Source organism: Nicotiana tomentosiformis, chromosome 7 (genome assembly GCF_000390325.3).
Source record: "Nicotiana tomentosiformis chromosome 7, ASM39032v3, whole genome shotgun sequence".
In the NCBI taxonomy this organism is placed as follows: Eukaryota; Viridiplantae; Streptophyta; class Magnoliopsida; order Solanales; family Solanaceae; genus Nicotiana; species Nicotiana tomentosiformis.
Genome location: NC_090818.1, coordinates 20,814,770 through 20,839,886, shown reverse-complemented (window position 1 = coordinate 20,839,886; position 25,117 = coordinate 20,814,770). Strand labels below are relative to the sequence as shown.

At 40.1% G+C, this 25,117-nt stretch overlaps 1 protein-coding gene and 1 pseudogene across 10 annotated transcripts; both read right to left on the bottom strand.

The window, feature by feature from the left end:
• Window positions 1-863: 863 nt before the first annotated feature.
• Window positions 864-1,295, bottom strand: LOC104120449 (uncharacterized; annotated as a pseudogene).
• Window positions 1,296-1,652: 357 nt separating this feature from the next.
• LOC104120452 (uncharacterized) lies at window positions 1,653-21,246 on the bottom strand. Of its 10 annotated transcripts, XR_011409574.1 has the most exons (9): window positions 21,062-21,246; window positions 19,251-19,511; window positions 18,462-18,701; window positions 18,156-18,359; window positions 17,978-18,043; window positions 17,791-17,892; window positions 17,295-17,679; window positions 17,115-17,199; window positions 1,653-2,018 (listed from the first exon to the last, which is right to left on the bottom strand). XR_011409574.1 is itself a non-coding variant. In XM_070181380.1 (8 exons), exons 4-7 carry the CDS (start codon window positions 18,156-18,158, stop codon window positions 17,314-17,316), a joined length of 537 nt encoding a protein of 178 aa, XP_070037481.1. In that variant the 5' UTR covers window positions 18,159-18,359; window positions 18,462-18,701; window positions 19,251-19,511; window positions 21,062-21,246; the 3' UTR covers window positions 16,829-17,199; window positions 17,287-17,313. The 10 variants fall into 10 exon arrangements, 7 of the variants coding, with proteins under 7 accessions (XP_070037481.1, XP_070037475.1, XP_070037476.1 ...); XM_070181380.1 differs by lacking the exon at window positions 1,653-2,018 and having other exon boundaries at window positions 16,829-17,199; window positions 17,287-17,679; XM_070181374.1 differs by lacking the exon at window positions 1,653-2,018 and having other exon boundaries at window positions 16,829-17,199.
• Window positions 21,247-25,117: the final 3,871 nt, after the last annotated feature.

The window sequence follows — 25,117 nt, the reverse complement described above, 5'->3', positions numbered from 1 at the left end:
TAAAGTGGACCGAAGGGAATATTAATTAATAATAAAATTGACTATATTAATCTTAATTTGTTCATTAAAAATATAACAAATACTCCTAGGTTCTTTACTTCAAGAGCAACTTTGAAAAAGAGAAGTTCATTCCTTCTTGATATCTGAAAAAATCAAATAGTATTGACCACAAAAAAAGAGACCAAAAATTCAAATAAAGTCAACCCGGGGAATATTTAATAACATTGTTATATTAATTATAGAATTATTTGACTAAATTATTATTTAAGTTTTCCTCGTATTTTAAAAACAATGTATATAGATCTATTGAAACAAGCATGGATCTTGACAAAAATTAAAGTCTTCTTCATTTTCTAATGCGACACTTGCTTTGAATTGAATTGATTTGTTGCCCATTTGGACCAAGGAAGTATATACAGATCTTATCTTATTTCTATAACTCTTAAAATGAAAGTTTATATATTAGCACATGGCATGTTTATTGGAGAAGAACAAAGCTCATTGTGTCATTACTCATTAGTGGGAAACTAAGAGGCATTTACATAATTGAAACAGTAAATTTTTGTATAAGGTAAGTAATTTTCTTCATAAGAAGGCAAGGTGATATTGCATTATACAATTATTGAAGTTTAAAAACTATACTTTTTGACTATTGTAATCAAACTTAGCCGTATTTATCAATTTCTCTATTTAATTTACTAAATCTTTTACTATGTTCTGCAGTATTGATCTCACATCAAGAACAGATACGACCATCAGAGACTCCATGTCAGAATTCAGAACATAAAAATAACATTCAATATTATTTGCAAGCATGTTGAAGTGAAGCAATATACTAAGTAATTGATTTGACAAACCATCAGTTTATCAACATATCAACAGCATTCCATAGTTTTACTTATAATTCCTCCAAAGATTTCGAAATACACGCTTCTCTTGAGGTCGAATGCCATAAAATTCTATCTACAATCATAGCCCTACATTCTTTTCTCTTTCTAATAACAACTATATATGTTTCTTGGAAAAAATGATCAGTTGGGACCCCAACAGCTCAAGTACATAACTTTCCTCAAAGATTCTTCAGATTGTTTTGCCTTGTCGCTCCTTGCAATCAGTGAGGAAGAAGAAGTAGAAAGCTTCTTAGCTTGAGAGTAAGATCTCATGTTATTCTTTGTGTGCTGAACAACGGACCTCAAAAGGGTAATTCCACCTACAGAAACCTTGATCTTTTAAAGCTTCCACTGCTCCAACACTGGCTGCTACTATCCACGCTTTCCTGTTTGAACTCATGATTTCTATATATTGTTTACCCGGAAAACGGATAGAGTTAAATTTGTATGTAGTTCTAAGGATATGTGGTATAGCTTAATACAATGCGTAAGGATAAATAGAAATATCAAATATGGATTGCAAAAAATGCAAAATAAACAAGGTTGGAAAGAAGATGATTTCTAAAAATAAGCAAGATGAATCAATTAATGAAGTTTTAAAGAATAACTCTTGAATATAGGTATCACGACCCGAAATTTTCCACCGACGGGACCGTGATGGCGCCTAACATTTCACTTACTAGGCAAGCCAACGTTAGAGAATCATTAAACCAATTCCCTATTTCCATTCAGTAATTAACAATAATTAACTAAGATGAAATATAATAAGCGCGGAATATCATAAAACTGTATTAATTACTACCCCCGGATCTGGAGTCACAATTCACAAGCATTCTAGAATTTGCTACAAGTAATAGTCAGAAAGAAATACAACTGTCTAAATGGAAGAAACAGTAGAACAAAAAAGATAGGCAGGACTTCAAGGTCTGTGAACGCCGACAAAAATTTTTCTTGAGTCTCCGGACAGCGGACCAATAGCAAAATCTCGATCAACCCGAACCGGTATCAAAATATGCACAAAAAGTGCAGAGTGCAGTATCAGTACAACCGAACCTATGTACTGGTAAGTGTCGAGCCTAACCTCGACGAAGTAGTGACGAGGCTTAGGCAAGGCACCTACAAATCAACCTGTACAATTTCACAGTGTATATATAAATAACAGAAATGAGGAAATAGACAGGAATTGTCGGGAAGGAAACATACTGAGGGGAATACAAGATAAAGAACTACAACATGATGATCACCGGAGCAGTCAATATACCATGAATCAATAGGAATAGTGAATACAGTAAGAAAAAATGCACGGCATCACCCTTCGTACTTTTACTCTCAATCTCACCATAAAATTAATAGAAACGGCACGGCATCTCCGTGCATTAACTCTCATATCATGGCACAGCATCACCCTCCGTGCATTAACACTCACAATATGGTACGGCATCGCCCTTCGTGCATTAATACTCATAATATGGCACGACACTACCCTTCATGCATTAATACTCACAATATGGCACGGCATCACCCTTCGTGCATTAATATTCACAATATGGCACGGCATCACCCTTCGTGCATTAACACTCACAATTAAGCATGGCATCACCCTTCGTGCATTAACACTCTCCCTTACCATAATGCAATGCATAAATAACAACAAGGAGATAGAATAGCAAGTACACACCTTACTTCCACATTTGGTTCCATAACATCAATCTCAACTTTGAAATAAAAACTCAATTATCACCAAAAAAATCCGTAAACATGATAATGACGATCAATTGAACAACACTTGTATAACACATCGCAATTAGACATAGGAATGAGACAATATAAGAAAAACTGAGAAACATGGAAAACAGGTAAATTGGCGGCGCATAAGTACTCGTCACCTCACATATACGTCGCTCACATGAATTTCACTTAGCAAGTAATCTAAGGTTCCTAATTCCCTCAAGTCAGGGTTAGACACAACACTTACCTCGCTCTGAAGGCCACTTAATTCTCAATCACAGCTTTTCATTTGGAATTCACCTCCAAACCACTCGTATCTATTCAAAAATGACTCAATAATATCAAATATTTCTAAAGGAATCAATTATATTGCATAAATTAAATTTTCCTCCAAAAACTCGAAAATCGACCATCGGGCCCGCTTGATCAAAACCCGAGGTTCGGACCAAAATCCATTTACCCATTCACCCCCGATCCCGAATATATAATTGGTTTTGGAATCCGACCTCAAATTGAGGTCTAAATCCCCAAATTTCCGAAATCCCTAGTTTCTCCCCAAAACCCCTAATTCTACCATGAAAACCTTAGATTTTAGGTTGAAATCTTGTAAAATATAGTGAAAGATTGAAAGAAACCAGTTTTGAATCACTTACCTATAATTTGGGGAAGAGATGGTCTTTGGAAAATCGCCTCTTGTATTTTAGGTCTTGAAAATTTGGGAAATGAATGAAAATTCCCGTCCAAAAGTCATTTTGTTCAGCTGCAGGCGTCGCATTTGCGACCTAAGCTTCGCAAATGCGAAGCTCGCAATTGCGAAGGGGCTATCGCAATTGCGAAGCCTTCACAATCCTGCTGCCCTTCGCAAATGCGAGGAAAGTGTCGCAATTGCGATCACTGACCTCGCAAATGCGGACAAAAGATAGCATTTGCAATCCGTACCCCTCCTAGAACCCTCGGGGATCCAAACCAAACATGCACACAAGTCTAAAAACATCATACGAACTTGCTCGCGCGATCAAATCGCCAAAATAACACCTAGAACTACGAATTTAGTACCAAATCAAATGAAATTCTCAAGAATACTTTAAAATTTCTATTTTCTCAACTGGACGTCCGAATCACGTTAAATCAACTCCGTTTCTCACCAAATTTCACAAACAAGTCTTAAATATCATAATGAACCTGTACCGGGCTCCGGAACTAAAATACAGACCCGATACTAACAAAGCCAAATATCAATAAATTCTTAAAAATAAATAATTTCCTGACTTTTAATTTTCATCAAAAATTCATAACTTAAGCTAGGGACCTCCGAATTCAATGCTAAGCATATGCCCAGGTCCCATAATTCGATACGGACCTACCGGGACCGTCAAAACACGGATCCAAGCTCGTTTACCATAAATGTTGACCGAAGTCAACTAAAATCAACTTTTAAGGCAAAAATTCTTATTTTCATTAGTTTTCAACATAAAAGCTTCTCGGAAACCTACCCGGACTGTGCACGCAAATCGAGGAGGGTAAAAATGAAATTTTTAAGGCTTAAGAGCGCAGATTCGAGTTCTAAAACATAAGATGACCTTTTGGGTCATCACAATCTCCGCCTCTAAAACAACCGTCCGTCCTCGAACGGACATAGAAAAGTACCTGGGCTGGTGAAAAGGTGGGGATATCTACTCCGCATATCGGATTCGGACTCCCAAGTAGCTACCTCAATAGGTTGACCTCTCTACTGTACTCGAACTGAAGGGTAACTCTTTGATCTCAACTAGCGAACCTGCCGGGCTAGAATAGCCAGCAGCTCCTCCTCGTAAGTCAAATCCTTGTCCAATTGGACAGAGCTGAAATCTAACACGTGGGTCAGGTCACCATGATATTTCCATAGCATAGACACATGGAACACCGGATGAACCGCTGATAAACTAGGTGGTAATGCAAGCTTGTAGGCTACTTTACCCACCCTTTCAAGAATTTCAAAGGGTCCGATATACCTAGGGTTCAACTTGCCCTTCTTTCCGAACCTCATTACACCTTTCATAGGTGAAACCCGGAGCAATATTCTTTTTCCAACCATGAATGCAATATCATGAACTTTACGGTCGACATAACTCTTTTTCCTAGATTGAGCTGTGCGAAGTCGATCCTGAATAATCTTGACCTTATCCAAGGCATCCTGTACCAAATCGGTACCCAACAACCGAGCCTCTCCCGGTTCAAACTAACCAACTGGCGATCGGCATCGCCTTCCGTATAATGCCTCATATGGAGCCATCTGAATGCTCGACTGGTAGCTATTATTATAAGCAAATTCGCAAGTGGCAAGAAATGATCCCAATAACCTCCAAAGTCTATAACACAAACACGGAGCATATCTTCCAATATTTGAATAGTGCGCTCTGACTGTCCGTCTGTCTGTTGATGAAATGTTGTACTCAACTCCACTCGCGTGCCTAACTCACGCTGTACGGCCCTCTAGAAATGTGAGGTAAACTGCATACCTCGGTCAGATATAATGGACACGGGCACACCGTGAAGATGGACGATCTCACGAATATAAATCTCTTCTAACCGCTCTGAGGAATAGGTAACTGCCACAGGAATGAAGTGCGCTGACTTAGTCAGCCTATCCATAATAACCCATACGGCGTCGAACTTCCTCTGAGTCTGTGGGAGTCCAACAACAAATTCCATAGTGATACGCTCCCACTTCCACTCAGGAAATCTCCATCTGCTGAAGCAAACCCCCGGGTCTTTGATGCTCATATTTTACCTGCTGACAATTTAGGCACCGGGCTACGTAAGGAACTATATCTTTCTTCATCCTCCACCACCAATAATGTTGCCGCAGGTCCTAGTACATCTTAGCAGCTCCCGGGTGAATAGAATACCGAGAACTGTGAGCCTCCTCAAGTATCAACTCACGAAGCCCATCCACATTAGGCACATAAATACGACCCCGCATCCTCAAAACTCCGTCATCTCCAACAGTAACCTGCTTGGCACCACCGTGTCACACTGTGTCTCTAAGGAAAAGTAAATGAGGATCGTCATCCTGCCGATCTTTGATGCGCTCAAACAAGGAAGAACGAGCAACTGTACAAGCTAGAACACGGCTGGGCTCAGAAATATCTAACCTCACGAACTGGTTGGCCAAGGCCTGAACATCCAATGCAAGTGGTATCTCACCAACTGGAATATATGCAAGGCTACCCATACTGACTGACTTTCTACTTAAAGTATCGGCCACCACATTGGCCTTCCCGGGATGATACAATATGGTGATATTTAATAGTCTTTCAATAGCTCCAGCCACCTCCTCTGCCTCAAATTGAGTTCCTTCTACTTGAACAAATACTGCAAGCTCTGATGATCAGTGAATACCTCACATGGCACGCCGTAAAGATAGTGCCTCCAAATCTTCTGCGCGTGAACAATGGTTGCCGGCTCTAGATCATGAACAGTGTAATTCTTCTCGTGAACCTTCAGCTTCCGCGAAGCATATGCAATAACCTTGTCACCCTGCATTAATACCGTACCCAGACCAATACGAGATGCGTCACAATATACTGTATAAGATCCTGAACCTGCGGGTAACACCAACACTGGTGCCGTGGTCAAAGCAGTCTTGAGCTTCTGAAAGCTCGCTTCACACTCGTCTGACCACCTAAATGGGGTACCCTTCTGGGTCAATATGGTCAGCAGGGCTGCTATGGATGAAAACCCCTCCACAAATCGATGGTAATAGCCCGCCAAACCCAGGAAACTACGGATCTCTGTAGCTTATGTGGGTCTAGGCCAGTTCTGAACTACCTCAATCTTCTTAGGATCCACCTGAATACCCTCTACTAATACAACGTGACCCAAGAAAGCAACTAAACGCAACCAAAACTCGCATTTTGAGAACTTAGCATATAACTGGCTGTCTTTCAGAGTCTAAAGAATGATCCGAAGGTGCTGCTCATGCTCCTCTCGACTGTGGGAGTAGATCAAGATATCATCAATAAACACAACCAATAAGGAATCCAAGTAGGGTTTGAACACCCGATTCATCAAATCCATGAATGATGCTGGGGCATTTGTCAACCCAAATGACATCACTAGAAATTCATAATGCACATACCGAGTCCGAAAAGCTGTCTTAGGAACATCGGATGCCCTAATCCTCAACTGATGGTAGCCAGATCTCAAATCAATCTTTGAAAACACCTTGTCACCCTGTAGCTGATCAAATAAATCATCAATCCTCGGCAATAGGTACTTGTTCTTGATGGTGAATTTGTTCAACTGCCGATAATCTATACACATCCTCAACGATCCATATTTCTTCTTCAAAAACAACACGGGTGCATCCCAGGACGAGACACTAGGTCTAATGAAGCCCGTATCAAGCAAATCTTGCAACTGCTCCTTCAATTCTTTCAACTCTGGCGGGGCCATGCAATATGGAGGAATGGAAATAGGCTGAGTGCCCGGAGCCAGATCAATGTAGAAATTAATATCCCTGTCGGGTGGCATCCCCGGCAGGTCTGCAGGAAACACCTCTGGAAACTTACGAACAACCAGCACCGAATCTATGAAAGGAACCTCCGCACTAGAATCGCGGACATAAGCCAAATAAGCTAGGCACCCCTTTTCGACCATATGTCGAGCTTTCACATAAGAGATAAGCTTGCTGGCAGAATGGCCAAGATTCCCTCTCCACTCTAATCGAGGCAACCCCTACAAGGCTAAGGTCACCGTCTTGGCGTGACAATCTAATATAACATGATAAGGTGACAGCCAATCCATACCCAGTATGACATCAAAATCAACCATGTCAAGATGTAGAAGATCTACACGAGTCTCAATTCTCCTAATGGCAATCACACACGAACGATAAACACGATCTACAACAATAGAATCTCCTACTGGTGTGGACACATACACAGGAGCACTCAAAGAATCACGGGGCACAACCAAATAGGAAGCAAAATCGGATGACACATAGGAGTAAGTAGATCCCGGATCAAATAGAACTGAAGCATCTCTACTGCAAACTGAAATAGTACCTGTGATAACAGCGTCAAATGACTCAGCCTCAGGCATGGCTATGAAAGCATAACATCGAGGCTGGGCCCCACCACCGTGAACTATGTCCCTGGGATAGCCTCTAACCGGCTGGTCTCCACCTCTAACGGCCTGACCTCTACCTCTAACTGTCTGGCCCCTACCTCTGGCTGCCTGACCCCTGCCTCTGACTGGCTGAGCAGGTGGTGTAGCAACTAGTTCCGGAACCATGGCACGAGAACTCTGATGCTGTGAGTTGCCCGTTGCTTGAGGGAAAAATCTAGCAATGTGTCTCAGATCACCACAAGTATAACATAGCTTCGGTTGCGGTGACTGCTGACCCTGAAAATGACCATGTCGACCCGAATAACCACCTTGATAACTCTGGAGTGGGGGTGCACTAATAGGAGCTAGCGGTGCACTATAGGCTAGCTGGTCGGAATAATGCTTCTAAGGGCCACGACCACCCGAGGCACCGTGGGATGCCTGGAGCGCTGAATGAAACGGCCTGGGAGGATGGCCTCTACCAAAAGTACTCTTGCCTCTAGGTGAGGCACCGCTGAATTCACCGAAATGACGAGGTCTCTTGTCAAACCCCTGACCTCCCTGAGTAAGAACCATTTTGACCCGTCTAGCGACATTAGCAGCCGCCTGAAAAGAAATCTCACTCCTAGTCTCCTTAGCCATCTGAAATCTGATAGGCTGAGCAAGTCTATCAATAAACCTCCTCACCCTCTCTCTCGGTGGGAAGCATAAGAATGGCAAGACGGGCCAAAACTATAAAACAGGTCTTATACTAAGTAACAGTCATACTGCCCTGTTGGAGACGCTCAAACTGACGGCGACTCTCCTCTCTCAATGTAATAGGCATAAACTTCTCTATGAAGAGCTGAGGGAACTGGTCCCAAGTAAGATCAGGTGACCCAGCTGGTCTGGTCAACAAGTAATCTCTCCACCATTTCTTGGCGGTACCAGTCATCTGAAATGTAGCAAAATCGACCCCATTAATCTCCACTATACCCATGTTTCGTAGAACCTCGTGATAGCTGTCAAGATACTCCTGGGATCCTCTGAAAAAGCACTACTGAAGTGAACAGGAAAGAGCTTGGTAAACTTGTCCAATCTCCATAAAGCCTCAGAAGACATAGCTGGCCCATCTCCGACCTGTGCCGCAATAACTGGCTGAACTAATCCGACTGGCTGAGCTGCTGGAGCCTGATACTGGGGAGCTATCTGCTCCGGAGAGGGAGTGGTAAAGAGTCTGGGCTCCTCCTCCAGCTTGAGAGACTGCTGGTGCCATGGTAAATGCGCCAGTCTGGGCCGCACTCTCCATAAGGCCCACCAAACGGACCAAAGCATCCCGAAGTACTGGGTAGCAATGAACCCCTCCGGAACTTGAGTTGGTCCGGCAGGAACAGTCTGGGCTGGAACCTCCTCGCCAAGCTCTATCTGAGACTCCACTATTGGGGCTGCTGCTCGGGCCCTAGGCTGAGCCCTGCCCCTGCCTCGGCCTCTGGCACGGCTTCGGCCTTGACCTCTGCCTCGCATAGGAGTTGCCACTAGAGGCTCTGGCTGCTGCTCAGCTGAGGAAGCGGTACGTGTTCTCGTCATCTGCGAGAGAATAAGAGTAGAAGAGTTCAATTAGCATTGAGAAAGCAAAATCGCACGACAGAGAAGAATAGAAGTGGAACTTGTTCCTAAACTTCATAGCCTCTGGAAGATAAGCACAAACGTCTCCGTACCAATCCTCCAAACTCTACTAAATTTGCTCGTGAATCGTGAGACCTAGGCAACCTAGTGCTCTGATACCAACTGTCACGACCCGAAATTTCCCACCGACGGGACCGTGATGGCACCTAACGTTTCACTTGCTAGGCAAGCCAACGTTAGAGAATCATTAAACCAATTCCCTATTTTCATTCATTAATTAACAATAATTAACTAAGATGAAATATAATAAGCGCGGAATATCATAAAACGATATTAATTACTACCACCCGGATCTGGAGTCACAATTCACGAGCATTCTAGAATTTTCTACAAGTAATAGTCAGAAAGAAATACAACTGTCTAAATGGAAGAAACAATAGAACAGAAAAGATAGACGAGGACTTCAAGGTTTGTGAACGCCGACAGATCTACCTTGAGTCTCCGGATAGCGAACCAATAGCAAAATCTCAATCAACCGAAGCCGGTATCAAAAATATGCACAGAAAGTACAGAGTGCAGTATCAGTACAACCGACCCCATGTACTGGTAAGTGTCGAGCCTAACCTCGACGAAGTAGTGACGAGGCTAAGGCAAGGCACCTACAAATCAACTTGTACAATTTAACAGTGTATATACAAATAACAGAAATGAGGAAATAAACAGGAATTGTCGGGAGGGAAACATAGTGAGGGGAATACAAGATAAAGAACTACAACAGGATGATCACCGGAGCAGTCAATATACCATGAATCAACAGGAATAGTGAATACAGTAAGGAAACATGCACGATATCACCCTTCGTGTTTTTACTCTCAATCTCACCATAAAATTAATAAAAAGCATGGCATCCCCCTTCGTGCATTAACTCTCATATCATGGCACGACATCACCCTCTGTGCATTAACACTCACAATATGGCACGGCATCACCCTTCGTGCATTAATACTCACAATATGGCACAGCATTACCTTTCATGCATTAATACTCACAATATGGCACGGCATCACCCTTCGTGCATTAATACTCACAATATGGCACGGCATTAACCTTCATGAATTAACACTCACAATTAGGCACGGCATCACCCTCCGTGCATTAACACTCTCCCTTACCATAATGCAATGCATAAATAACAATAGGGAGATAGAATAGCAAGTACAAAGTTTACTTCCACATTTGGTTCTATAACATCAATCTCAACTTAGAAATAAAAACTCAATTATCACCAGAAAATCCGTAAACAAATAATGGCGATCAATTGAACAACACTTGTATAACACATCGCAATTAGGCATAGGAATGAGACAATATAAGAAAACTGAGAAACATGGAAAACAGGTAAATTGGCGGCGCATAAATACTCGTCACCTCACATATACGCCGCTCACATGAATTTCACTTAGCAAGTAATCTAAGGTTCCTAATTCCCTCAAGTCAGGGTTAGACACAACACTTACCTCGCTCGGAAGGCCACTTAATTCTCAATCACAGCTTTTCCTTTGGAATTCACCTCCAAACCACTCGTATCTATTAAAAAATGGCTCAATAATATCAAATATTTCTAAAGGAATCAATTATATTGCATAAATTAAAACTTCCCTCCAAAAAGTCGAAAATCGACCACCGGGCCCGCTTGGTCAAAACCCGAGGTTCGGACCAAAATCCATTTACCCATTCACCCCGAGCCCGAATATATAATTGGTTTTGGATTCCGACCTCAAATTGAGGTCTAAATCCCCAAATTTCCGCAATCCCTAGTTTCCACCCAAAACCCCTAATTCTACCATGAAAACCTTAGATTTTGTTCTGCTGCAAACGTCGCATTTGCGACATGATCTTCGCAAATGCAAAGCTCGCAATTGCGAAGCCTTCACAATCCTTCTGCCCTTCGCAAATGCGAGGAAAGTGTCGCAATTGCGATCACTGACCTCGCAAATGCGGACAAAAGATCGCATTTGCGATCCATACCCCTCCCAGACTCCCTTCGCAAATGCGAAGAAACGTTCGCAATTGCGAACACAGGCTGGCCCAGCTTCTCTTCGCATTTGCGATGAGAAATTCGCAAATGCGACCTCATTTGTGATTGCATATTCCAACCCTGACCTCACATTGGCGAGGTCTGAGACCTGCAACACAGCTAAAGCACACCAACTATTTTTGTAAGTCCAAATTACTCCGTAGCCTATCCAAAACTCACCCGAGCCCTCGGGGCTCCAAACCAAACATGCACACAACTCTATAAACATCATACGAACTTGCTCGCGCGATCAAATCGCCAAAATAACACTAAGAACTACGAATTTAGTACCAAATCATATGAAATTCTCAAGACCACTTTAAAATTTCTATTTTCTCAACTGGACGTCCGAATCACGTCAAATCAACTTCGTTTCTCACCAAATTTTAGACAAGTCTTAAATATCATAATGAACCTGTACCGGGCTCCGAAATCAAAATACGGACCCGATACTAACAATACCAAATATCAATAAATTCTTAAAAATAAATAATTTTCAAACTTTTAATTTTCATCAAAAATTCATAACTCAAACTAGGGACCTCCGAATTCAATTTTGGGCTATGCCCAGGTCCTATAATTTGATACAGACCTACCGGGACTGTCAAAAATACGGATCCGGGCCCGTTTACTAAAAATGTTGACCAAAGTCAACTAAAATTAACTTTTAAGGCAAAAATTCTTATTTTCATTAGTTTTGAACATAAAAGCTTTCCGGAAAATTGCCCGGACTGCGTACACAAAACGAGGAGGGTAAAAATGAGATTTTTAATTCTTAAGAGCGCATATTCGAGTTCTAAAACATAAAATGACCTTTTAGGTCATCACAATAGGAGAGTATGGTGCTTGAATTACAATGTAAGCAAAAAGCTACCCTGTACGTAAATGTAGTCATGCTCTTTATAGTGGAGGATCCTACTTTAGATATAATTAAAAATACATAGTAGAGAGTCCATGATAAATCAGTTTTTTTCTTATTCCCGCCGAGATTCTCTCCCTTAGTGTGTTTGCAACGGCTCTTGTCTGTGGGCTCGAGCTCGATCGGCCTCGGTGCCGGTCAGTAGTGCTTCTAGAGCTCGATACGAACTTGGGGTCAGGTGATGATTCGGACTCGATCCCGGTAGGCCTCTGCCCCTTAAGCTCGAAATCATCTCATCATAGTTCGATCCGAACCCGAGCTCGATGATGACTTCGAACTCGGTGTTTGACCTATACCTGGAATCCAAAGCTTGTTTGTACCATATTCGGAACCCATCTCGATATTACGAAGTCTTTCTTCGATCTATTATGTTTTGACCTTGATCAATCGTACGAAGGCCTAAATCTATTTCGACCATATACAAATAGTCCTCTCGTTTCTCGGGAAGGATGTGGTGAGAAACGATATGATTTCTTAATGGCTCAATTAGATTATAAGCTGACGTTCACATTGGGCTCGATTATGACGCACGTGATAGCTGTCCGTCGATTTAGTTTTTTAAGGCATTTAATGTATGTCAGACGGTGGTCGGCCACCGCTGACATTGAAACGCCATTGCTTTAATCTATAAATAGCCCTTCCTTTTACCATTTACCATTTTTACATCTTCAATCTTCCAAATTTTCCAAGTTGTTTTTCGTACCCTCTGAGTTTATTCGCAAATCTGTGATTCCTCTTTGCAAAAGCCCTTCTTCAAAATTACCAAATCTTTGTCATTTTCTTCTATTCTTGACCTTTAAATTCGAAAATGGTGAAAACATCACAAACCATTCCTTAGAAAGAGAAAGCTTCATCTTCACAGTCTGTCGCCAACAAAACACCGGTAGAGCCACGACCTGAGGAGTGCGTTCTTGGGGCATGTGTTCTTACCTCTGATTTTAAGGTCGATAAAGGCTCGTCGGTTCCCGGCCGATGTGAGCCAGTATCGAGGTACATGTGTTCGATAACCGAGAGGCACCTCAAACAGCTGAAAAACGATTGCAATTGGGAGGGTGAAGAAATAATAATCCCTTCTTCTGACGAAGATATCACCACTTACGTGAAAGGGTTTTTAAGTGTGTATACTTACCCTTTCACGTTAGGTCCCCTCGATTCCGTTATTAGTGACTTCTGCCGTCAATACCAAATAACCCTAGGTCAGTTTCATCTTTCTTTTTGGCGGATCGTTATTTTGATTCGATACTTTGTGACACTACTACAAATAAGATCTTTAGCAGCAATACAAAATGGCTTTAGCGGCAATAATAATAGCCGCTAGATCTTTTACCGGCCATTAGTCTTTTGCAGTTGAAACCGGGGTCGGCAAAGCCTTTAGCGGCTTTTCTCGCAAAAGCTGGTAAACGGTATATTTTATTGCCACTAAAAATTATTATCTTTAACTGCAATTATTTGCGGCAATTATAATGGCTACTAAATCCAATCCAAAACGGCTAATTATACTTCTTTAGCGTTCATTATTATAGCCGCTACATTCAAAATAAATGCCGCTAAAAATTTGCATCTTTAAGGGCAATTATTTATGGCAATTATAATGGCTACTAAATCCAATCCAAACAGCTAATTATACTTCTTTAGCATCTATTTTTATAGCCGCTAAATTAAAAATAATTGTCACTAAAAGTTCACATCTTTAATGGCAATTATTTTGTGGCAATTAAAATGTCCATAGTATCCCTTTAGAAAACATCTTAGTTTGCCCTTTTAGCTTCCATTATAATGGCTAATATGTTTAACTAAATTGCCGCTAAAAGTCAATATCTTTAACAACAATTGTTTTACATCAATTATAAATAGTTTAGCCACAATTAATAATAATTACTACATTCGTACATAATATGACTCAAATAATAAAATATATTAATATTAATTCAAAAAAACATAATATATCTCATTAATCTTAACAAACAAAAGGAAGTACTAATCAAAAATATTAATATCACATTAACTTAAAACATAAAAATATATTATTTAGACTAAATAGATAATGTCATTATATACGAATAATGGTATTCAAATGATTTTCGCAACTTTTCATCATTTTGAAATCTTTCACCCGTTAAATTATCCAACATCGACGGTATGACCTAAAATTATAAAATAATTGTGTCACAAGAGAAAGTATAATGTGAAAAAAACATCTTGAAGATTCAATCACTGTTAGATTAACCAACTCCCTCACCTAACATCTATAAGCAAAAACAACTAAGCTAAAATATGAACATTTCAATCAAATTGATTAGAACAAGGAAAAAGGGAAAATAAAGTAAACTTAAAGCGACTGTCAGCAGGGTTATTTATCAGATGTCCTCCACTATGCAGTCTCTCATCAAATTAAGGTTATTTATCAGATGTCCTCCACTATGCAGTCTCTCATCAAATTAAGGAAGCCAGGTATTCAGAACATCCCTCATAGGTGGCCAGATTTATTTAACATGATGGAACAATATACACCTACACTGAAGTATACTAAGGTGTTGTGGGAAAAAAACATGGAAACAAGGTACTGGTTGGGGGCACTAGGGAGTCCTTCTACTATAAGGTCATTCAATCAAAGGCCTGGTATAAGACTGGTGCACAGCTGGTAGCCAAACCTAGTTCAAACACTTGGAGATTTCATTTTCCAACTCAAAACAGTCCACACTTTACTAAGATACTGCAGTGGTGCAAATTAAGAAATAAACTGCTGAAGAATTAAGAAGACTGAACTCAGCTGATCAAACTTTTGTTCTGAACCCAAACTTCAACAACTACCTACTGAAACTTAGTAAAACCAGTTTTATTCTTCAATCCAACAATCTTCTTAGCAGCAGATAGTCGAACCAACACTCAATTCAAACCAGAATTCAATCAAGAAGCTCGACTCAACTCACTGATTCAATTCAATGAATACATCGAGATCACCAGCACTCAAAGATGAATTAAGGGAGCAGGAAGTAATGCTCAATGAAGCTGAATAGATAGTAAGCTTGAGAGAATGTAATGCTCAACTAACAGGTTTAAATGCAGCGTTCAAAGAACTTGCACGTGCCAACCATCTAACATTTTGACACTGCAGTTACATCAGACAATTAAGATGACACTCGGTCCCTAACATTTGGCAGGAAAAATACAATTTTGTATGCACAAGCTAGAAGCATAAACCAAGACAATTCCAATTAAGAAAGCAATTTACAACAAAACATAGTCTAGTTGTGATTCACTTGAATTATTAGCCCAAGTACCTGATGCTAGGCGTAGCATCATCATTTGTCAGAGAAGGGGAGATGCAGAAATAGTTACTGACCAAATGAACTCAATGCATGGTTACAACCATATCTCAATGCAAACAGATTCATTAATGATGAAGAAGGTGATTGATGGTACATGGGATGCACCTTGGTCAGTAAATGCATAGGTGGAGGAGAACAAGGAGATCATGAGGTGTTGTCATAGCAATATAACACATATAATGCGAGAAGGCAACAAATTGGCGGACTATTTAGCTAACTATGCACTGGCTAATTGGAATTGTGAGGCTAATAGTTTTGCGCAACTGGAGGTACAAGGGAAAAGGATGGTCAATAGTGCTAAGTTACAATGCCCCTATTTACGGATAAGGGTGGAAGAAATAGTTTGGATGGGAATTATCAGAACTTGGAGAATGAAGAAAGGATGAGGAAGCTATTGTCTTCATATTCAAGTCCTACTGGAGGAGAATATGGAGACACTTGTTTTACTTAACGATGTTTTCATTTTTGTAGGAAAAGATATTGTTTTCAACCCCTATGTTTTAATAGAGATTCAATGTGTGCTACTAGATTGTGTGATCATTCCATTGAAAGGAATTTAAACATAGGCACAAGCATGGATCGTGTGGATTACATCAAGCAGTTATGGGTTATCACTGGTGGAAACAATGCTACAATGGTGTGGGATCATCAAGAGTCATGCAGCAGTAAAATTAAAATGCAGTGACATGGCAATTTATCGAATGCATTTTCAGAATATTCAGAATAACTTAACGATGCAGCACAACTGGAAGGAAGATATGAACAAATCAAGCTTGGAATCAAGGTTTGAAAGGGAGAAACTGAAACTGGACAGCCTTGCCTTGGCCCTCACACATAGGAATGAAATGCTGAAGATCCAATACTCTAATGTGTTGAATATCATGGTACAAACAACAGGCATTTCATCCACAACAGGTGCATCACAAGATTTGAAACGCAAGAGATGGCTGCCCAGAATTTTAAGCGTGGAAATCTCACGAGGTACTGGACTTTGGATCCAAAAGATGGGTATAATGGGTGGAGTGAGGAGCAAGAACGCAATGCATTTCATTAATTCAATATCCTGGGTTTGGCCTCATGTAAAAACTTCATCGATTTGCAACTGGAGGTCACACGAATTTTGGAGCAAACAGTGCAAGGCCAACTATGCGCAAAAGTGCAGGACATAGAACTAAAAACCTATCAAAAAAGAAAAACTTAAATGGCACATAACTAATATATTTAAATTTGTCTGCTACTTTCTTTCCTTGTTTACAAGAAGGAAACTCCTAGGCAGGCTATAATCGAAATATTCAATACATGCTAGTGTGTCTTGTACTTCTAAATATTCTCACAACCTTTGCGACATCAACAACAGTGGGAGAAATATAAAAAGCAAGAAGCATCCAAGGTAAGTCTAAATACAAAAACAAATTAATAAAAATCGAAGGAGGAAAACTCAAACAATAGCGACGAAGGACAAAGATGAGTAGTACCATGAGAAGGTTGAGCATTTTCAGCAACACTAGGTATATTTGATGTTTGTGGTACTCATTCATGTCCACTATTGACATCAGGGATCTAATAAATATTAACATATTAGATAACAATACTTTTACATAATTAGAATTTTATTTAAAATGTCTAAAGCTTATGAAATGGAGTTACTTGTTCACCTGAGGTGCCATTGCTACTTTAAGGCATAGATGCATCAGGAGCATATTTGCGCATGAGTTGTCTCATTTGGAGTAATTCTGATTGTATCATCTCCTGATTTTGTTTCATCATATTCATTTCTTCATTTTGTTTCTCCTTTAACTTGATTATCTTTTGTTCTAACCTTTGTATAACCTCATTAGAAGAATCACCTGCAATAATATTTCCTAAGGAAGACCTACTACTCCATAGAAGAGAAGGAGTTGGACCAAGTCCTAAACCACGAACATACCGACTTTTTTCATTTCCCAACACCTGAGAATACACATTGCCTTCCCAAGCAACACTACGAGGAGGCTGCTTAGTAGATCTCTCACTATTGCTCATCCTTTCATTTATCATTTTCTAACCATAGAATACACAATAAATCAATTTTGGAACTCATGAGCAGGAAAAAATGCACATTGTTTGATGGAGTCATCAAACCAACAAAATAAAAGAAAGAATAAATCTTACGATTGTCTTGACAAAATCATCATCCAGTGGCCAACCATCCTTACGTTTTTTATGAGTTAATAAGAAAATTTCTGCTCGTGTAGGCTCAATCCCATTTACAGCCTAATACAATAAAAATGATATCAGATATGCGTGACAAAAAAAGGTTTAAAATATTATAGTTTGTAATTTTCACAAGTTTACCTACACATTCATCAAGGTAACAATACTTTTGGATCCTCCTATGTGAGGCATCGTTTGCTTGGGTACGTCTCTGTCATTGAAATATTAAAACTTTATCTTATAAATCATAAATAAAATTGAGCATAACTAAAATAAAAACGCTATGAAAATGAGCAGACTAGGAGAATTTTGAAAGTTCATACCATAGCTTTATCAGAAAGCTAATAAGATACAAGACCACTCCATTGATCCCTTGGTATGCGACTTGGTCTATTTTTCAGTAATGCGTCTTTAGTCTTATATTTTGGCATATATTCACCCTTTAACTCGCACTTGTAATCTTTCCATTTCTTTCCTAGTGACTTTAAGACCCACACTTCTTCACGTTTTGGGATAGAGAACTTCTTCTGAAAAAATAAAAGCCAATATTTAGAAGATAACATCATGTATAAATAGCATGTTCACAAAATAATAATAATAATAATAATAATAATAATAACTTTCCATACCCTCACAAAATCCACTAATTTTTTCTTTTTCTCTTTGTCAAAATTTCTCCAATCATCTACATGTAGAGGTTAGCTCTTGAGTTCTGGCAATAATTCCTACAAAGCTAGCAAGCTTTCGACCCTCTTTCCCAATAGCTTGGTTACGATTATTAAACGGCACATCAATTATCTTCCCCGGCAGAAGTTTTCAAATATCTTTTAGTAAAGTAGGCCCAAGAACCTTTTTTGCTTCAGAATTACCTAGAATGAAAAAAATTCGAATAATGTGGTGACTTCAAGAATTCTAACTCCAGATACTTTAACATTACGTTGTTGAAAGAGACTACCAAAGCAGGAGTATTACTATAAATATCACAACAATATCAAGGAATTACAATAAAGTGCTCATATTGGAGCTGAAGTTAAGGCTGTAGGAAATCAAGAATCATCACATGAAAGAAAGCAGGCACATGATCCTAATAATGAAGTTGTGTTAGTTTCACAATTTGCAGCACAACCAGAAGATGCAGACACAACTAACAGAACGTTACTCCTTTACATGTAGTGTGTGAGCCTATCCTTTGCATGAGAGTTGGCCCTTTTACCCAACAAAGTAGTCCACAACTAACAAAGTTTTTAACTAACAAAGCTCGTAACTAACAGAAGGTTCACTAAGGCCAAAGTAGTACACTGAAGCATTAGCAACTGTTTTAGTTAAGAACAAACTCAGCCAAATTTACACATACTAGCAAATGAAAGCTATCATCTAATGTTATACATAATCAGATTGCAATACTATAGAAGCATTACCTAAATCTTCATCATGTTTAATCTCAGTGCCACCATCAGCACTATTCAACTCATTAGATTGACCATCACGTGCTTGGGCATCAGAGTGGTTCTGACTATCCATCAACTGCTCAATATATGGCTGGGCTCTAGAATAGTTTTGACCATCTATCAAGTGCTCAATATAAGGTCTCACATCTTCATCTTCATCTTGTTCAACTACTAGTCGGTTGCGACATCTAGTTTGCATACTTCTTTTTTCAAAATAAAGAAACTATCTAGCTGCATTAAGTTATACTAGTACCAGATTAACTCCAACCAATCAACAGGTCACACGCAATATAGGAGGAATCATCGTCCTCATCTCAAGCTATGAAAAATAAATGAATAGAAATTCGTGCATACAAACAAAGCCTTGCGACAAATATAGTTCAAGAGATAAAAGGAATTGATGCACCAGCAAAAACTATTGTCCAATTATAATAGCACCTTAGCATAATGCAGTACAAGGACTACAATTAGCAAAATATAACTAAAAGAAAGCACAAAAAATTCACTCAATTTAACCAAAAATCAACCAATACAAACATGGAAAATCCATAGCCGACTAACATGCATCTTCTATAAAATGGCTCAAATTGAAAGCAAAAAGTATATTTATTCAAATTTCTGCATTAAAAAAATACCTAGAAGTTCTCAAATAACATTTGCAATAAGAATACTCTATAAGTTCTACCTATCTTATTCAGAATCACATTCATTGTCAATGTCATTTACAAATGTCATTTACCTCTCTTAAGGATGAAATTCTGTACTACTACTCTAACTATAACCTTAAATGTTCTAGTAAGTATAGGTTCATAATCATTTACAAATTACTACATGCATGCTATTTCTTTTAACTCAATAGTACATTAATTTATAGATTATTCATAACTGCTGCTCTAGCAAACCTCACACCCATGACATTGACCTTTAACACGGAAAAGAATAAGTCTTGGCAGTAGAAAGATTTTGCAATCAGAAAGATATCTCAACGGTACTCTATATATTTATATTCTTTATCTAAGCACTTAAAAAAATTTAATCTAATATATGAATAGCCGAGGGCCTGTTTTACACCATTTGAAGGTCATTCTTAAAGTAACAAAGAGCGTTCATGCTTATTAAAGGATCTGAAAATATTTGTCCATGCTACATACATCGCTCCATACAGAACACGAATCCCATGTACACGAACATTAACCTCGGCAACTATATGAGTTTCTTTCCCAAAAATTGGTTTATAACATAGGAGAAATTTAGATATAAGAGATAAGCGGCCGAAACAAATTTCCTAAATCAGGATTTTCTACATCCAAATAAGAAAATCCATATAACATGACTTTTACCATATTAATGTATACAGAATCTACTGTAAATCAATCGACAAGCATCAATCCAAAATCTACTGTAAATCAATTGCAATCGACTGATTTAATTGGAAAAGAAGAGAAGTTAACATGGGAAGAAGAGAAGTTACATGGGAAGAAGATGGACGGGCACTACAGCAGGCTGTTGACGCAGTAGTGAGTTAGGTTTATGGCAGGCGACAGCGACAGATGCCTTTCGATTGTTGTCTAATTGTTTTCCTATTATTTTATAATTGGAGGGAATCGATAATTCTTGTCCAAAATAATTGGAGGAGTATTACCAGATTAATGTACACAGAATCTATTGTAAATCAATCGACCAGCATCAATCCAAAATCTACTGTAAATCGATTGCAAGGAACTGATTTACTGTAAATCGATTGGAAGAAGAGAAATTAACAAGGAAAGAATAGAATTTACCTGGGAAGAAGATGGGCACTGCCGTTGACGCACTGTAAATCGCGGTAAATCGCACTGTCGTTGATGCAGCAGCGAGTTAGGTTTTTGTGGCAGCGACAGTCGATTCAACTGATTCAATTATTTTCTAATTGTTTTCTATTTGGGAAGGGAAACGATAAAAGGTATCAAAAAGATTGGAGGGAAAGATGTTTCTCTTTTTGTGGAGGGAAAGTTATAATAATAAAAGATTAATTTCAATTAGTAATTTTTAGTGGCTATTAATTTTTATTGCCGGTAAAAGGATATCTTTTACTGGCTAATGGTCATATGCCGTTAATATTTAAGCTTAAAGAATTTATTAGCGACCATTGCCGTATTGCCGCTAATTAATTGCCGCCAAAGGCCATTTTTGTAGTAGTGTGAACAAAATCAAGGGGATGTCGTTCACCCTCGACCATCTCATCTGATTGTACCGTCCTCGCCTTTTTTAAGGAGGGTTAATAAAACTTTAGCGTCGGGTTGCCAAGACTCTATTCTCGAGCATTGACGAGGACAGGGATTGAGGCTGGATGGGCAGGTACGTTCGAGTAAGGACTTCGGACCTGATTCCGACTGAAAAGATGTCGTTTTCCGAGGAGTGGAATATGAAACGTAAGTGTGATTCTGTTGTTACTTCCTTCTATTTCGCCCTTTCATTTCTTTTCTCACCGATATTCCTCTTTCTGTGATGCAGTGGTTCCCTGGATACCCGGAGTAGTTCCCGATCTCAAGAACTCGGTACGAGCTTTGGCTTCGACCTCCACATACTCCGAGCGCTTATGGTGTGATTTGTCAAAGAGCCGATGGGAGGCAAAAACTCACGGTAAGCCCCTTTCTCGTACCTTTTGGTAGTTCGAACGAGACGTTTTCCATATACTTTAGTAAAAAATTTCATATGTAGATGTGGGCAAAGATGCGGTTTTGAGGCCCTCGTCCATCGAGAAAGAGGCTTCGGCCTCTGTCCCAAAGCCGTTGAGAGATAATAAGAGGAAAAGAGCCTTCGTTCCCGAAGATCCAAAACCGAAGAAGAGGACGGCTCGTAAGCCGAACAAGAATACCATTCCTTTGACCGTAGAATCAGTTATGCGTCTAAGGGATGAAGATGAGGAAGAAAAAGGAAATGATGGGTCCGCGCTGGCGGCCCGAACGAAGAAAACCACCGACGTTCCACAGGCAGCTGGATCGATGGTGGTTCATAAGGCCTCGCCTCGAACTGAGGATATTTCGGAGAGCGATTCGGGCGGAGTCCTTGAGTTGTTGGAGATTGAAGATGCTTCCCATCGAAGCCAAGGGATAGGGGATATGTCTGAAAGGGCTCTCCTCGAATCTCTTCGAACCGAAGAGAATGCGGTTCGAAGAGAATGCTCCAAGTGATTCACTTGGGCAGTAGCAATCGAAGACTCGCCCACCTTCCCTACTTTTTCCGCAGGGGCGATTCGGAAAGCCCAAACTTTGGGGGCCCTCGAACTAGATAGGCCTCATGATGGAGAGGATCCTTTTCATAACCTGTTTATCGGTGACGAGGACGTTGCAAGTACTAGTGATGCATTGGACCTTTTTCACGGGGTGCAGCAGGCTTTGAATCAAGTAAGCCTTAAATTATTTTGTTGGCATTACTTTAATGTTTGCTTTTCTTTTCTAACTTCATTTCTTCTTTCTTTGCAGGCCGTGGCAGTTCATCAACAAGCATGTTCTCGGTCCCGAACCGAGCTGCGTAGATACGAGGCCAAGCTTCAACGGGTTACGTAGGAGAGGAACTCCCTAAAACTCCTCTTAGGCCAAAGGGGAGAGGAAATAAAAGACCTCCAAGCTGAGTTGGCCAAGGCTCACCAAGATCAGATCGATCTATCCGAGCAAGTAATAATACTTTTAAAAGCCTATGGACTCGATACCGAAATGATGGCTAATTTTTCGGTCTCACAGCTGCAGTAGAAAATTAAGATGATCGGAAAACTCTGTGAAGAAGTCGATGTGATAAAAGCAGAGTCTTTAAAGTGGAATGAAGGAATGGACCGCTTTGATGCAGAGAAAGAAGCTACTCGACCCCAATTATCATCGGTCGAAAACCAGCTTCAAAAAATGAAGGAGAAATGTTCGGTCCATGCAAGAAGAATAAAGGAGCTCGAGGCTCAGTTGGCTTCTAAACTTGCCAAGGCCGAATCTGACGCCGAAAAGGCAAAGGCCGATACGGATGCACTCGTGGCTGTCTATCGGGCCGATGCTGAAGCTGCCCAGGTCCAAGCAAGAGAGACCGCCGATACTCGAGCATATTGGGCCGTTGAACTAGCTAAGTGACGATCTCGGAGGGAGACCCTCGAGGAGATCCATGCTCGAGGTTTTGACCTCGCTGAAGAGATTAAAAGAGCCAAATAACTCGAAGCCGATGCTGAAGCTTTGGCTTCCAATGACGACGATGATGATAATGATGATGATGATGGGAGTAAGAGCGGGTCCGAGAATGGGGGGAGCCCGGTGGAGAAGAGACCACTCCCGGAGATAGCCAAGAATCTTAGCCCTCAGTTTATATGTTGCAATCAATCATGTAAATAATCTTGTAGATATAAATATCATTTTATTTTACCGACTTGCTTCCGTTTTGTTTCCTGCCTTGTGAAGATCTTATTCATGCTTTATGAATATTTTTATAAGGATTTAGGCAATTTGATTGAATTTGGACTTTGTAGCCTTTATAACCGAGTGAGCGCTTACTCAAGCTTGAAATAAGGTAGCCCATAGGCTTATTAGTTGAGTGAGTGATTCGAACTCGAAGTAATATAGCCCGTAGGCGTAATAGTCGAGTGAGTGCTTGCTCGAACTCGGAATAAGAGTAGCCCGTAGGCTTATTAGTTGAGTGAATGTTTCGAACTCGAAGTAATATAGCCTGTAGGCGTAATGGTCGAGTGAGTGCTTGCTCAAACTCGGAATAAGAGTAGCCCGTAAGCTTATTAGTCAAGTGAATATTTCGAACTCGAAGTAATATAGCCCGTAGCCGTAATGGTCGAGTGAGTGCTTGCTCGAACTCGGAATAAGAGTAGCCCGTAAGTGTAATGGTCGAGGGAGTGCTTGCTCGAACTCGAAATATGAGTAGCCCGTAGGCTTATTAGTCGAGTTAATATTTTGAACTCGTAGTAATATAGCCAGTAGGAATAACGTTCGAGTGAGTGCTTGCTCGAACTCAGAATAAGAGTAGCCCGTAGGCATAATGGTGGAGTGAGTGCTTGCTCGAACTCAAAATAAGAGTAGCCCGTAGGCTTATTAATCGAGTGAATGTTTCGAACTTGAAGTAATATAGCCCGTAGGCGTAATAGTCAATTGAGTGCTTACTCGAACTCGAAATAAAAGTAGCTCGTAGGCTTATTAGTCGAGTGAATGTTTCGAACTCGAAGTAATACGGCCCGTAGGCATAATGATTGAGTGAGTGATTGCTCGAACTCGAAGTAATGTAGCCCGTAGGCGTAATGGTCGAGTGAGTGATGGCTCGAACTCGAAATAAGAGTACCCCGTATCCCTATTAGTCGAGTGAATGTTTCAAACTCGGAGTAATGTAGATCGTAGGCGTAATGGTCGAGTGAGTGCTTTCTCGAACTCTAAATAAGAGTAGCTCGTAGGCTTATTAGTCGAGTGAATGTTTCGAACTCGAAGTAATACAACTCGTACGCGTAATTATCGAGTGAGTGCTTTCTCGAACTCGAAGTCATGTAGCCCGTAGGCTTGATAGTGAGTGTTTCTTGAACTCGTTGATTTACCTTAAGCCTGTTTGCATAATAAAACTCGAAATAGGGGAATCTTTCTTGGATATAAGATATCGGTAGAGAAGAAATTTTTCTTTGCAAGTCATTATACATGTGTCCATGTTTTGTGTCAGGGCTCGGGCCAACTATATGAGCATGGTTCGTTTTGACCATTTGGCTTTTACAACCTTTCCTATTGGAACCTTGTTGTTACGAAATAACTTTCTTACATTAGAACTTGATATATTTGAGGGCTAATGCCCCCCCCCCCAGTATTCGAGGTCGATTGTAAAGAGGCCCCGGATGC